General features: G+C 40.4%; 1 protein-coding gene across 1 annotated transcript; it reads right to left on the bottom strand.

Moving 5' to 3' along the window:
• Window positions 1-2,650: 2,650 nt before the first annotated feature.
• On the bottom strand, window positions 2,651-12,190 carry LOC104413677 (transmembrane protein 131-like; the record flags this gene model as incomplete). Its single annotated transcript, XM_010024742.1, has 5 exons — window positions 2,651-2,826; window positions 5,704-6,302; window positions 6,879-7,037; window positions 10,707-10,892; window positions 12,004-12,190. Coding segments are annotated over 5 exons (1,307 nt in total), but the record flags the coding sequence as incomplete, so codon positions are not given.
• Between the last annotated feature and the right edge of the window lie 221 nt (window positions 12,191-12,411).

Here is a 12,411-nt window from a genome sequence, read left to right as displayed (position 1 = left end):
ATATATATATATGCATGATATGGTCTTACAAAAGACTGGTCTCCTGTGGCTTTCTCATGTCAAACTTGTGCTCATCTTCAAAGCTATTCATAAGCAGAGTTTCATATTTCTCCTACATGCAACTCCACCCTTCTTAGCCCTGGCTCATTTTCTACCCACACTGCTCCACATATTTATTAGGGCTCACTCACCTTCCAGGAGAAGCTTCGGCCTGGAGCTCCAGGATTACAAAACCTACTTGGTTATATACAGAGGCAAAAAGAGATGGCAACTGCCATTTTTCTGTTCTGCCTGCCTGTCACTCTTGTTGGATCACGTGCTCATGATACACTATTGCCCTGAACGTACAGGATCATCTTTTAGTCAATGGCACAGAACTATTCAAACCCACCACCAAATTCATTTGGCTATACACTGTTCTTTTTCTCCAGCTATTAGATTATGTTTCTCAGACTTTCTAGGGAGGACCTATTTTATCCATTTCTAGCAGAAGAATTCCAAACTGGCTCTCATTGTGGCCTTCAAATACTGTCACATATAATAAACTTGTGATTCATATAACCGATCTATATGACAAGGGAAAGTAGGTAAGACCAAATAAAATAAGGACGAGATTTTGGCAGGCAATGTTTCCAGAAATTTTGAAGAAAATTAATTTATACTAACTCCTCACCTCAGTCTAGCATTAATTACAGCAACAGGGAAAACAGAAGCCTCAGTCTGGTAAAATTTATTTTTGTGACACTTGAATATCAATCTGTTTTCAGAAAATTATTTCAGAATGAACTAGGTGTAGTAAGACTGAGGTTCTTCATTTTTTTCCTTTCTATCCTCTGCATTAAACCACCTGTCATTAGGGGAAAAGGCCAGGCAGCGGCAGCAGCCTCTTTTAATAACACATCCAGGACTCATCCATGATACAAAAAAGTAAATTGCATGGCTGCAATTTCACCAAGGACAACGAAAGGCTTGCATGTTAGCACTGGCTTACTCTGCTGCCACTGGAAGCTCCTGCAGAAACATTAACCCTATTTTGTGTATGTGGGTCCCGTTACAAAAAGCTTAGCATTGCTTAACCTGATTTTCTTCACTGGATTTGGTTCTCATTTATGCACCGTATCCCAATTAAATAATTTATCATTTACAAGCTTCAGATATTCCCTGATATCAGGAAGGAAGAAGCAGCTGCTTAAAGGTATCTGCTGTTGGCATTAGCCAGACTGAGAGCCACAGCAGTCAAATACACAGATTTTCATCACTCCATCTTCCCTCAAGCATGGTGCCTCCCCTCCTAAAAAGCCTTTGTTGTGCTTACCTGGTTTTCACATCTACAGGGATTTCTTTCTTGACACTTGTTAGCAGTTTTTTAGTTTTCTGTTTTACTTGAACTGTTTCATTTTCAGGTTTTTCTGGTATAACTTTTCCCTTTTGTTTTTCAGGTTCCTATCAAAGGCATTATAACAACTTGTTACTATTAAAGAGAAGTGATGTCTCTCTTGCGTCACAACATACAGAGTATAAGCAGGGCTGAGGAAAGAAGGCTGTTTAAAGACATGAGCATTTTTGTAGCATAGAAGGTATTTTTTTTATTCCTTAGTGAGTATACCTCTAAAGCGTGGTATCTGATTTTTCCTATTTGGAAAAGGAGAAATGGAAATAACCAGCAAATTAATGTGTTCCAAGCAGCTTTGGTGTTTGCAAATACGTAACTCCTCAGGCCACAGCCTCTGAGTCGGCTTCAAAAGACCTACGCTGCACTTGACGTGCACAGCCCTGGCCATCTGAAACAGATTCTTCCACCAATCAAAGAAGAGAAGCAGCTTCACCACCCAATTTATTAGCTTTTTTAACTGTACTTTTAAGTGCACTGTCAAACAGCCATCCTGAAAAACCAAAGGTGTTTTTCTCATCACCTTCTAAACCGTAACTTTTAAAAGACATTACATGGATTTCTACACCCCATCTCACCCCCCCAGCTAGAATCCCTGTCAAATTTAAGTTCAAATTTAAGACATGTCAAAAATTAGTCTTAGTGGTCTTCTCCTTGCCATTACCTTTGCTTTGGTTGGTTCCCCAGCAAATGCTTTAGGACAGAACATCTGCAACAACCTGACCACTACACAAATTGTTACAGCTTTAGTCTATTACCTAGAAGCATGTAAGCCAAGTGAGTAATATAAAGGTAGGGGTATTGTCGAAGGCAAGTCAGTTAACTACCTGCTGACAAGTTACCACCCCTGAATTGGCCCTTTGAAACTGCTGAAATGCATGGGTTTAGTCTGCACCTTAATTACTGAGTAAAATTGATGTCTGTATGTTGGCAATTCATTCTGCAAATAGAACAGGCTAGTAGTGTGCAGAGAGACAATTACCCCGATGCTGCTGACAACCTGTGGCTTATTGAAGCCAGTCACTCGGGCACTTTCAATCCTGAGACTGCACGATTCAAGCATGTTCACACTCACAGATGAACAAATCTTACAGAGAAGAAGTGAAGGCAAGGGTTTGGAAAGGTATTTTTAAATTAACATTCTTCCTTTGTTAGGTATTATATGAAAGCTGGGGGTGGGGTGGTGCGAAGAGACTGTTCCTCCTTTAACAGATGACCCATCAGCTAAACAAGAGCCTCCTTTTATGAGCAGTGCTGTACCTCTTTGAGAAGTGGTTCTGTATCTGGGTTGGAGGTTTCAGTTGTGGTTGAAGAACTGTCATCATCTGCCATGGAATCCTTCAGTTCATCCTCCTGTTGCTTTCCTTTCCCTCTTCTGTCCTTTTCTTCCCGCTTCTTCTGTGGCTTAGCCTTGCGCTGAAGCGTTTTCCCTTTCCCTAGAAAGGTAAGAGTGCTTCAGTTTTCAGCAGCAGTACTCAGAGATGGGCTAATTCACTTCATTTTGGCAGTTAACCCATATGATTAAGCCTCTGAAATTCATCACTCGTTACAATACGCCAACCATTTACAGCCACCTCAGACCAAATGCGAGCAATAGCATCACACCTGAAGAACCCTGATCTCCACCACTGCATTTATGCTCCTGAGCCCCACTTCCATCGCCTCTCTGCAGACAGTGAGCACCTGGCTACTGTGATTCTTCCCTGCTCTAGTCCTGGCATTCCTTTTAAGCACTTCAGAATCCAATTTGACAGTTTAACCATGCAAGACTAGATTTGAACATGAACTGCAGAAGCTGGCACAAGCTTTATAATCCAGACAAATGAAGAACAGAAATTATTAGCACATTCGTCAGTTAAGAAGAGAAACCAAACCAAACACAACTTGCAGTAAGACTAGAGCAGATGAGAAAAATCACTAATAGTATTTTAGCAAAGATGTACAAAACCCCAACTCCCCAAACCTGAAAATCTCCCACCTGACTATACTTTCTCCCCTTGACATATTTCATTTTTTCAGAGTAGATTATCCTAAGAGGCATGACTAAGCTGACTGTGAAATAGTTTGGCTTGACATATTAAAGTGTTACTGCATCTCCAAGTAGGGAAAACAACACGTTAAACACTCCAGGGGATGTTTAATCAATTTTCTTGAAGCAATCCCCATACAAGTAAATAAAGCTACTCTAACAATTACGTTTTCCCCTGCATTTTCTACGGCTAACTGAAACATAGCATGGGATAAGCTCAAAATGTAGAGGTTTAAGAATCTTCCAAATTAAGGTCCTGGCACCATAACAGCTGTGCCATCTCATTTGGCAAAATATCCCTCAGGTAAAGTTCGTACCAAAACATAAGTTTGCCTTCAGTACTTTGGCAAATATCAAATACATACCAAAGGGAAGTGCCTTCAAACTTTGGGGTTTTTTCAGACTTAAATGTTTTCAGTATCAACAACTACAAAAATATTGGAAATAAAAATATTCCTTTTAGTGTGAATACAAATAAAAGTGTAAATACAAGTGGATCTTTGTATGGTAACGTTCTAAAGGTTGGCTTCCAGCTTATTGGAGGCATTGGGGGTTTGCCTCAGGAGACCTCGTTCTAGGATTTACTTCAAATTTAGTCTACATTCAGGACTGCTAAACAGTTTAATGTTCATCATTAGAAAATCTACTTAAAATGTTATCATGACATAAAAATGTAACATAAATCATCTGTTTGACCAAAACCTAATCTAGCCTCCAGAGCAGTCTGCTAGGATCCAAGTTTCAGGAAGCTGAGACAGAACACTATGGAGATGGGAATCCTGCACTGGATGTTAGGACAAGCTGTTGTAGTCCAGAAGCTGCTGCTTCTGCAAGCATCTGTAAGTACAGTTCTGGCTATTTAGATAAAACCAGACAGCAGAGTGCATATGCAGATCCAGACAGATCCTGGAACTTCCCTGGGGTTCTACATTTTTAAAGAGGGCAAATGGAGATGTTCAGGTTTTATTGGATGCGCTGAGCTTTTGTAAGTTATGGTTTACAGATACCGCTGTAAACCACAAAGCTTGTCCAAAAAAAAAAATCTACATGCATAAATCTGATGTATTGATCTATGATGATGCAGAGGTCAAGAAAACCATCTGAACTGCAAAATGTAACATTCATAATGTATTTTGCAATACAGAATATGTTTAAATATTCAGTATACCACCATGTCAAAGCACAAGTGATCCAAAGCCTCTGTAATGGGAGAAATAATATGAGTTTATCTGAATGAATTTGTAATCAGAAGAAAGTTGCAAAACAGGAAAGTCATGCCAAAAAAAGCAGAACCCATGCATTATCACATCCACTCTGAACTGATTTAAGAACTTTCTGCTCATTGCTGCTTAACAGACTGAAGTTTCCTCTTGGTGGTACATGATCATACAGGTGCTTCAGGGTTTATAGGCCTTCCCACATTCGTTTTAATTTTAGTAAGCAACACAGCACCAGCACTGTTTCTGTGCAACAGTGTTGTTAGGAAAAAGTGAAAAATTCATTAGAATTAAACATTAAATTTATAGCCACAGAAGCCCAGGACACAACTGAAATAGCTATTACAAGAAGTATGATTAGAAGTTCTACTCTAATGAAGGGTTTATAAGAAGGAATATAACTGACATAATTCTGTAAGATGAATGTAGCTAATGTATGAAATGCAACACGCTACTTTAAGCATTAGACAACTGAAGAGATGCATAAACAATTCAAACTAACCTCATGCAAAGATGAATGCTACTTTTAAGCACAGGTGCCATATATGCATTTGCTGACCCCCTAGCTTGAATGATTTTCTACAACTGCAAGTCTGGGCATGAGGAATTCCATTCCCAAGCAATACCACAGGGATATGCCCATCTCTCCCTCTCCCCCTCCTCCCTTTCTCCCTGAGTTTTACTAACACACTAGGGTAACTTCCTTTTCCTTTCAAGCCCCAAGTACAAACACTGGAGGTAGGAGGGATGGAAGCCAACCCAAAGGCAAAGGAGTAGCAACTAAAAGCATCTTTCTTCTTCAAAGAGTCAGATGCTTAAACATTCACACCTGCTTTCACCAAAACATTCCAAAAACATTGCATGAAGAGTCACAATAGCATTGTACAGAACATCACTGCCATAAAATAAAGGAAGTGTTCAAGATACAGGCACATCCAGCAGGGTAGGGAACAGCTGAGAAGCTATCACTTTCCATGCTATGAAAACATGACCTTTACAGTTGATTAAATCTTGTTCTGTGGTTTATATAATGAATCATCCTGTTAAAAAAAGCAGAATTGCATTACCTTTGTTTTTTGCTAGTGGAGATGGGGGCTGCTCTGTAAACACATCTGGGGGAGGGGATTCTGGGTGGTCAAAGTCTTTTTCCATAGTTTCTATGAGCCCGGTGAGATCCGAGTCCTCCGAGCTGTGCCTTCTGCTCCTGGCACACTCGCTGTGAGGTGGGCTGAGGAGCGGGAGCTGTGGCAAAGCACCGTCACTCTGCTGCTCTTGCTGCTGCGGCCCAGGTGCAAGGGGTTGCTGGAGCGGCTGCTCTGCCAAAGCTGCTGCCTGCTGCTGTGTCGGCTGCTGGTTCTGCCTTGTCCCCTTGGCTCTTTTGCCTGCGGCATGAGTCTGAACTGTGGCACCCGAATCCAAGGTAAAGGGGCCCCCGGCTCTGTTTATTGACTGCATGGAAGCTCCTTGTGCTGAAGTCCTGTTAGGTATGCTTGAACTGGGTTTGGATTTGATGTTTTCAGCATCAGGTGTGTTTCTATTGCTGTGAAGGTGTGCTGTTGCATTGCATTGTTTATGATTCCCTGCACTGGATCGTGAAGATGAACTGCCTGCTCCATAGATCCCTCTGGATGAACTGTGATTAGAATCTGATCCAAGTGTGTTCAAGCTGGAAAAGCAACAAGTGTTTAAATATACTCTACAATGTTTCCATTCTTCCACCTGAGAAAAGAATCGCTGTGCCCAATAGAAACCTCAAACTACACTGTTCTTGGCATATAACCGACAAAAATGCCAGCACTAGTTTGACAAGTCAGCAGCCTTTGCTATTTCCTGTGCACTTGCTCACTGGACATATGAACAAAACTCTAGTACAATGACAGTCCATATGTATGTTGGAGGGAACACTGAAAGGAGAAAATCTTTTTTGAACCCAAGACACCAAAGGTAGGAACTTCAGGCCTGCAGTGTTTCAGCAGTCTAGACCTTTCTTTTTGGAGAAGATTAACAGGAAGCTTGACAGGGTTTGGTTTCGGTTGGGTTTTTTCATCTCCTTTTTCCCCCAAAAGATGCATATTTCTCATAATGACAAAATCCATCTTTTATCCAAGCCATCTTTTTATAAGTGACTGTGAGAATCTTAATTCACTCACCTGCTCTTAAGTCTAACTTTCTTATTAGCCCTGTAACTAAAGAGGAAAAAAAAGGGGAAAACGTTCCACAAAGCCCCCAAACATACACTTACTTTCCGTCAGATGAAATTCCAACTATTCTCCTGAGATCAAGTGGCCTTCCCATATCAAAAGGAGGGTTTGAGGCCTCAAAGGACAAGCGTCTTCTAAATGGCTCCCAAATTCCTTGAGCTTCTAGATAGGCTGTTCCAATTACCAAGAGAAAGAGTACACTGCAGGGAAGAGAGGCAGTCATCTCAGTATTGCTTAGTTTTGAGCATTTTAAGGTAAATGAATCTAACCACACGAGGCAAAAAGATTGTATCTAGTACTGAAAATCGCATCCAAACCACACCTTTGTCTGATAGAAACATAAAATGCATGAATCTAGCATGATATTACACATCACTGACACTGAGAATGGAAGCTAGACACGAGTCTCACACGCAGTTGCCAAGAATATTAATCCAAAAGAAAAAAGAAAGAGATATAATTAAAGCATTAAAATGGCTTCCAAGTGGTCAGCAGGTCTCGCAGCTCATGGGTGCAATCCCATTTTAAAAGCAGAGACCCTCTGCAGAGAGTTGTACTGCTGCTCAGGGAAGTAAAATTCCAGAGCATTATTTCAAGGGGTTTTACGACTATCTGCGTCTGCTGCAATACCGTGTTCGAGTTCTCCACTTACATAACGCACTGCAGTGAACTACATTTTTGAATGAAGCAATAAAACCACTGCAGAGACCTTCATCGCACTGCTATCGCTTTCATCTTCTAACAGGTGGGAGGAGACACAGTGACGATGACTAAAGCTTGCCTTGCCTATTACCCTAGAAAGTTTACGAGAAAAGAACTTTAAATTAGCAACTTCAGTTTCTGTTCTCCCCACTGTTCTGACTGCCAGTTTTTAAGCCAAATGTATGAACCCCAGCACCAATTCACACAAAAGGATGAGATACCTCTTGCCTCATGTTAGCTGAAAGAATCTACTCCAGATACCATTTTTAACTATCACCAAAACCACAAGCAACTCTGGAGACCAAGTCAGCTGTTGAGAGCTGGTTATCGGTGCTTTTTCCCCCTGCCCCAGGGATTAAAAAGGATTCTAGATGCAGAACCAGATGGGAGAAGTTTGGAAAGACAGCTTTCATCCAAAATGTTAATGAGCAAGAGCAAAGTTAAAGAAAGAGGGGGATTTTTCAGACAAGCTTATATAAAGTATTACTCAAAGGAGTAATGCTTGTTTTGGGTGCCATGCCATCAAAAATGGAATTATCTTTGGGATGTAAGGAGTAAGACATAATCTCTTTCACTTGTTAATTGCTAATCCACGATGCTAGTTGAAAGTTTTATAAGACTGATGCCAACAAAAGCATCACATGTCAACCACCATGGTGCTACATAAGCTTGGAATGGAGTGCAAAACCTTCAAACAGTTTTGCTGGACGGGGTGGCACCCTTGCCCTCAGCCCCATGGCACCCCCCTCATGGCATCAATGCTGGGCTCTGTAGAGGTTGTACAGGGGAGGCTGCAGCAAAAGGTCACCTTGAGCTGACTTTTTTTTGCTTCTCCTCCTCTGCCACTCTCTGGGTAAGGACTCCACTCCCTCTGCTTGGGCCAACTTTGGTGTTTTGATAAATGAATATGAGCTTTGAAATGAAAACATGGAACAAATCTTGTTTTGCATCTTTTTAACTACCCTTTCTGGCGGTGGGGGGTGGGAGCAGCGGTGGTTTGGGGTTTTTGACTCTCAAAAAAATTATTATTGAAAAGAAAAAAAAAAAATAGTAATAAATGTGGAACTAGCCTGAAGTGTTTAGTCATCGAAATGACAAAACAAATTAGTGTGAGGAACACCACACAGTGGGGAATATTGGTCTTGATACCCAAGAATTACCTGAGTCCATCCATCTTCCCTTCCTCCCCCCACCCCACCCCCCGGTTTTATCTTGGAGCACACATATGCCCAGTTGGTAAGTTCTTCACAAAAAGGACTGGCTCTGTTGTATTTCTACATATCCTATTAAGTTGGACTTAAAAACATGGAGCCACAAGTACAGTAACAATCCAAACCACTAGTGATTTAGGGAAGGCAGCAATGAAAACATGAACTAGACAAACTCCTATAGTGTTCATTCCTAGAAATTAAGGACAGCTTCACAACAATATGGAAGTATTGTTTTAGGGGCAACTAGCAAACCCCTATGTGATAGCATCCTAAAAGTCAGAGGCTGTCTACACACAAGATCCTTAGAATATTATGAAATGGTTACATCAGGACTCTTCTCTAGTTTGCTGCTAAGAAGGAGGTTTTGTACTTGTTGGAAAAAGACATAGTGAGGGAAAGGATTAGTGTTCTGTATTATTTTGAAAAGCCTAATTAACACATACAGTACATAAAAAATTATCCATGTAAGCTACACCTATAAGCTGACAAGCATTATTCGTGCTACCAATAAACTGAAGAGAAACTAAACTTAAAAATTTCTAGCAAATGTACAGAAGAAAGCACTTAACTCAGCACTCTCCTAAGTAATGCAGTGCTAGGAAATTCCCTAAGTGGACAGAATTTTCCTGTTACTTAGGAAAATGCATTACTTGGGTAAGGGCTGAAGAGTCAGAAAAGAAAATGAAGCAGACTGTAACTTTCTTTTATCAGTCTCTAGAAGGAAACAGAGAAGATAAAGAGCCGAACTGAACATCTGTGTAATACGGTACAGGCAAAAATGCCAGAGCCAGTATCTTAATTAAAAAATAAAAAAAAGGCAGGAATAGTACATGTCTGTGATAATGCTTTGGATCTGCAGCACACAGAAGGAGCCCTTTTTCATCACAGGCATCTACAGCAGCAATCCATCTCGCTCTAAGACAGCAGCTTAACACTAATGAAAAAGGAGAACAGCATTTGTTGTTATTGATAAGTAACAACTTGGCTGCTATGTGTCTATGCCAGGGCTTTCTCTGGATAAAGGCAGTGAGGGAAAATGTCTCACATTCACGAGGTGAGCAGGGACGCACTGTTTATAACCTCAGATTTCAAATAAAGAAAGACAGGTAGAAGCTAGGTGAAGAAAATGTGGTGGAATTTTCAACTCATATTTCAACCAGCCATAGTTAACACATGTCTGCTTGCTGACAAAAAACTGCACTAATATGCTACTACGTAACCTCCAAGTGCACAGTGTTGCAAACAACACCCTTCAGTTCTCAGAAATCCCATTATTAGTATCACCAGTTGCCTGTCACAAACAAGTGGCAGCGAAGTTTAATTCATCCATGGCATCTAAGCTCATTACAGTCACTGCCTCCTATCTCTCTAAAGCACCATACTCCAGAAGGATGCTTAAATTTCTATGGGAATTCACAGTTAGCAGTACTTTCATACTTAATTTGATTCAAGTTTGGCTTAATTAATCAAAAAACCTACACATTACCAGGGTAAACAGAAGTACATACATCACTTCAGGAAATAGACCTAAGCCAGAAGTGTATTATTTTATAGTATCATAGAATGGTTCGGGTTGGAAAGGACCTTAAAGCTCATCCCAGTTCCAACCCCCTGCCATGGGCAGGGACACCTTCCACTGGACCAGGTTGCTCAAAGCCTCATCCAACCTGGCCTTGAACACTGCCAGGGATGGGGCAGCCATTCTGCCCTCCGTCTGAGCAGGAAGTCAGTACTCCCCAGCCTTAAACTTTTAGTTCACACTCAATCCATAGGAGCATTTATGTCTTCTCCTTTTTGACCTCTACCTGATGGGGTTTTTTTTTTCACCAATAATTTACACCAATATAATTTTACACCAATGGTAGTACGTACTGAATACGTTATCTCCTTCTCTGTATTCAAGCAGTGGTAGCTTGTGCACACATACTAGTAAGAACATACAGACACACACACTACCTCATTATTCCTGAGATGATTATGTACAGTGCCAGTTCCCAGTTGGGTCTGGGTAGTGCTTCTGCACACGTTGCTAACATGTGATATGGAAGAGATGCATTCAAGATAAATACAAATTCAGAGCCTCCTGCAGTGACGAATTTTAATTCCCTTATAACTCTGGAAGCAGTGAAATCAGGTGTAAACCTGGAAACAAAGTAAAGCACATTAGAATGTTTCGTATGAACATATGAAAGTTTGAGGTAATTTATATTAATCATAAATTAAAACAAAACAAACGAACAACTCCACCAATTACTGCCATGACTGGCAAACATTACAATTGTTTGTCACAAACAGCCCTACCAGCACAACTAATAACCATCCTCGCAATTAGCCTGAAGATATTTATGAGTGTCTTTCAAATACCTCAAGATGTGCTTCACTAAGTTCATAAACACCTATACTTAACACATCTGATACGCCGTATGAAGATGTAACGACTGAAAATTAGTTTTGACCATATCTGTTATAATAAAGCTATGGATGCAGTAAAAGAAAATAACAGCAGCTGTAAACAAGCAATGGAACTGACCACTGTGTGAGCTATGATGTTTTTAAGCTCTTCACCTTTAAGTCACAACATCATGCCTGTTCAAAAACACCACCCCTACATTCCTGTCTCATCACAGACTAGGATTGTTGCAGAAATCCTAGTGAAGCTTCACTGCCTGTAACATCTTATATATCCTCTTGCAGAACAGAGGCATCTTCTGAACTGTTTAGATACTGTACTCTGAATGTTAACTTTACATCCAAGCAGTTAAAAAGATCAGTGTTTGGTGCAGAGATCTTTTACAATAAAAACTGACAGAATTAAAGCATTATTATCCTTAAGGCAACAGACAAAACATTTAAGACTGAAATGCTGTGCAATACGGTAATAATCCTTAAACTAAAGGCTCTTTTCTACATATTGCAACACACCAAACCCATATGTAAATCTGTATCTCCTTCACCCAAGTGAAGGAGATGTATAAAAATTCCATGCAGTAACACTACTCCAGCTCAGTAAGTTACACTCACTGAGTAGTAATAAAAGGAATACTATAGTTAGTCATGCAAACTTGAAGTTATTTAAAAATCATTCTAAGACAGAAAGATGTCGTGTTTTAAGTCATATAAAAAGACCCACCAAACACTCAAAGCTTAAGTAAAAAACCTCAGAATTTAACCAGCAGAGGTTCCATCTGAAGCAGAATAAGGTATACACAATTCCTAATGCAAGACTCCATTTAGACATAAGAAAAACACTTACAATATGACAATGTCTTTAGAGGCATTGGCGCTTAGTGCAAACTCGTGACAGTTAACTACTTTAAATCCGTATCCTTCACATGTATAGCCACTGATTTCCATGGTTTTCACATTAATCTGCAGCTGCCCTGTGTTTTCCACTTTAAATGTCCTTCTCAGTGTGAAATTTGGTTCTTTGTATTTCATTTCTAGAAGCAAACAGCAGTAAGTGGTTAGTGTTGAGCTAGACAGATATCCTTCACTATATTCCGATTCTAGAGCAGAAGAGAGTCCTGTCAGTACTGTAGCAGAAAAGGGACTAGCGAGGCCCATGGAAATCTTTATGTAACCTGCAGGAATGTATCTCTGCAACCAGACTCTCATCACTGTCAAGGTAGGGAATGTGTACAATTCCAGAGCGCTCTAACTC

The sequence above is a fragment of the Nestor notabilis genome, unplaced genomic scaffold, assembly GCF_000696875.1.
Source record: "Nestor notabilis isolate BGI_N333 unplaced genomic scaffold, ASM69687v1 Scaffold3622, whole genome shotgun sequence".
Classification (NCBI taxonomy): domain Eukaryota; kingdom Metazoa; phylum Chordata; class Aves; order Psittaciformes; family Psittacidae; genus Nestor; species Nestor notabilis.
This window is presented reverse-complemented; position numbering and strand designations above follow the sequence as displayed.